Source organism: Dioscorea cayenensis, chromosome 20 (assembly GCF_009730915.1).
Source record: "Dioscorea cayenensis subsp. rotundata cultivar TDr96_F1 chromosome 20, TDr96_F1_v2_PseudoChromosome.rev07_lg8_w22 25.fasta, whole genome shotgun sequence".
NCBI classification, from domain to species: Eukaryota; Viridiplantae; Streptophyta; class Magnoliopsida; order Dioscoreales; family Dioscoreaceae; genus Dioscorea; species Dioscorea cayenensis.
In genome coordinates, this window is record NC_052490.1 from 25937148 (window position 1) to 25939993 (window position 2846).

At 33.4% G+C, this 2846-nt stretch overlaps 1 protein-coding gene across 1 annotated transcript; it reads left to right on the forward strand.

Moving 5' to 3' along the window:
- The first annotated feature begins 435 nt into the window (after positions 1-435).
- On the forward strand, positions 436-2600 carry LOC120251236 (high-affinity nitrate transporter 2.3). The gene is made up of 2 exons (XM_039259782.1): positions 436-1712; positions 2187-2600. The coding sequence occupies exons 1-2, from the start codon at positions 496-498 to the stop codon at positions 2563-2565; spliced, it is 1596 nt and encodes a 531-aa protein (XP_039115716.1). The 5' UTR covers positions 436-495; the 3' UTR covers positions 2566-2600.
- The last annotated feature ends 246 nt before the right edge of the window (positions 2601-2846 follow it).

The following is a 2846-nucleotide window of genomic DNA, read 5'->3' on the forward strand; positions in this document are numbered from 1 at the left end:
TTTTTAATATAATATTAAGTTTTATTATGAGAGCTATTTTGTAATGATCCTCGTGAATTTTTTTTTTTTTCAGGTTAAATTTTTTAATGACATGGTATAAAATATATATTTTTGTCTAGTTTCATGATTAAAAAAAAGTTATATATATATATATTGAAATTTCAAATGTTGAATTTTGGGACCCTAAATACTAAATTTCAAACAATTTATTTATTGCTTGTCACGAGGATAGTGTCGCAGTGCCAATTATTCTACAATTGGTTTCTCAAAATTCCTCTCCATTATATTAGAGAAGATTCCAAATCTTTTTTGTTGAATACGTGTATTAAATCAGAAAGATTCCGAATCTATTCTATAGAATATAGTATTAAATATTCACATTGACTTTCTTTCCATCAAAAGAAAATCATAATAATTTTTCACACCATCATTTTTTATCTGTCCATAATATGTTGATGCCTCAACCGGTTCAAGCCTTCTTCACAAACTACAACCATGGCAGAAACCCAAGAAACAGAGAGAAATGAGCACAACATGGAGCAAATGGAAAAAGAAGATGAAAATCATGAGAGATCATCATCATCATCATCATCATTATCTTATCATAATTTCAAGATACCAGTGGATTCAGAGCACAAAGCCACTGAATTTTGGCTCTTCTCAATAGCACCACCACACATGCGCTCCTTCCACCTCTCATGGTTCTCCTTCTTCACATGCTTTGTATCAACCTTCGCGGCACCACCTCTTCTCCCTATCATCCGTGACAATCTTAATCTCACTACCACAGACATCGCCAATGCCGGCATAGCCTCTGTCTCCGGCGCCGTCTTTGCCCGTCTTGCAATGGGATCTGCTTGTGACCTTGTCGGTCCTCGTCTCGCCTCTGCGTCTCTCATACTGCTCACAACCCCTGCCGTCTTCTGCACATCTATCATCAATTCTCCGTCAACGTATTTAATTGTTCGGTTTTTCACTGGATTTTCTTTGGCATCATTTGTATCAACTCAGTTTTGGATGAGCTCAATGTTTTCAGCACCAAAGGTAGGTGTTGCCAATGGGATAGCAGGAGGTTGGGGAAACCTTGGAGGTGGGGCAACTCAATTACTTATGCCGTTACTTTACTCTTTGGTGCGTCATATGGGTAGCACAAATTTTACTGCTTGGCGTATATCATTTTTTATTCCCGGGGTTATACAGACATTCTCTGCTATTGCTGTGTTGGCATTTGGCCAGGACTTACCAGATGGGAACTTTAGTGTGTTGAAGAAGTCAGGAGAGAAGGTGAAAGATGGTTTTGGAAGTGTTTTTCAACATGGAGTGGAGAATTATAGAGGATGGATTTTGGCCTTGACGTATGGATATTGTTTTGGGGTGGAGTTGACAGTTGATAATATTATTGCTGAGTATTTTTATGATAGATTTGATCTTAATCTTAAAACAGCAGGACTGATTGCAGCGAGTTTTGGTCTGGCTAATATAATATCAAGACCTGGGGGTGGATGGTTATCAGATATTCTAGCAGCAAAGTATGGTATGAGGGGAAGGCTTTGGGGTTTGTGGGTTGTGCAGACAATTGGTGGACTACTTTGTGTTTTGCTTGGACGGATGAATTCGCTCACTCCTTCTATTATTGTCATGATTTTGTTTTCTTTCTTCTGTCAAGCTGCTTGTGGTCTTACATTTGGCGTGGTTCCGTTTATCTCGAGGAGGTATGTTAAGTTTTTCTTAAAATATATATAACATGCATGGTTTTTATAGTCATATTAATTAGTTATTAGTTTCAATAGATTTACGGGTAAAAAAAAAAAAATTATTGATTTATTTGTTATTTCTGAAAGAACAATATAATACCTTGTTATTTCTAAGAGATATAATATACAATAGCTTTTCATAATCTGGCTAGCTAGCTAGGTCATTTCCATCTAAGAATCTATATATGCATGGTAAATTACATCAATAATTAAACCAAATTTTTTTATTGATATAAACACTCTAGCATAATCCATAAAATTTGATTAATTCATATATATGTATCTATACAAACTAATACAAAAAGAAGCAACATATATATTATAAAAAATAATCATAATAGTTTGATAGAACCAATTTAATAATTCTCTTTACATAGGTATTATTTAGGAGTAGTACTACTTAATTTTTATTATTAAAGAATAATATTGCAGATCATTGGGATTAATTTCGGGAATGACGGGAGGAGGTGGAAACGTAGGTGCAGTTGTGACACAACTTTTGTTCTTCAAAAGCTCCAAGTATTCAAAAGAAACAGGAATCACTCTCATGGGAGTTATGATACTATGTTGCACTCTACCTATCATGTTAATCTATTTTCCACAATGGGGTGGAATGTTCTGCGGCCCTTCTACTAAAGAGAACGCCACAGAGGAAGCTTACTACTCATCTGAGTGGAGTTCAAAGGAAAAAGAAAAAGGGTTTCATTTAGCAAGTTTAAAGTTTGCAATAAATAGTAAAAATGAACGAGGTAGATCAAGAAAGAATTCTTTGCCTACATTTCCAGTGGATGGAATGGCCACACCTGTTTGATGAAAAATACTAGCTTTAGTGTTGTTTCTCAAATATGTTGCTATATTTATATATATATATATATATATATATATATATATATATATATATATATATATATATTTCTAATTTGAATGATTTACTATAGATAAATCGTGCAACTATTTGTAATATAGCTCAAATATTTCACACTGAAATTCTTGAATATTTATGCATGAAGTGATTAAATTACCATTATATATATATTTATATATATATAAAAGTTAAAGACTCTCTATTAAAGTAATTAATTGATTATATAT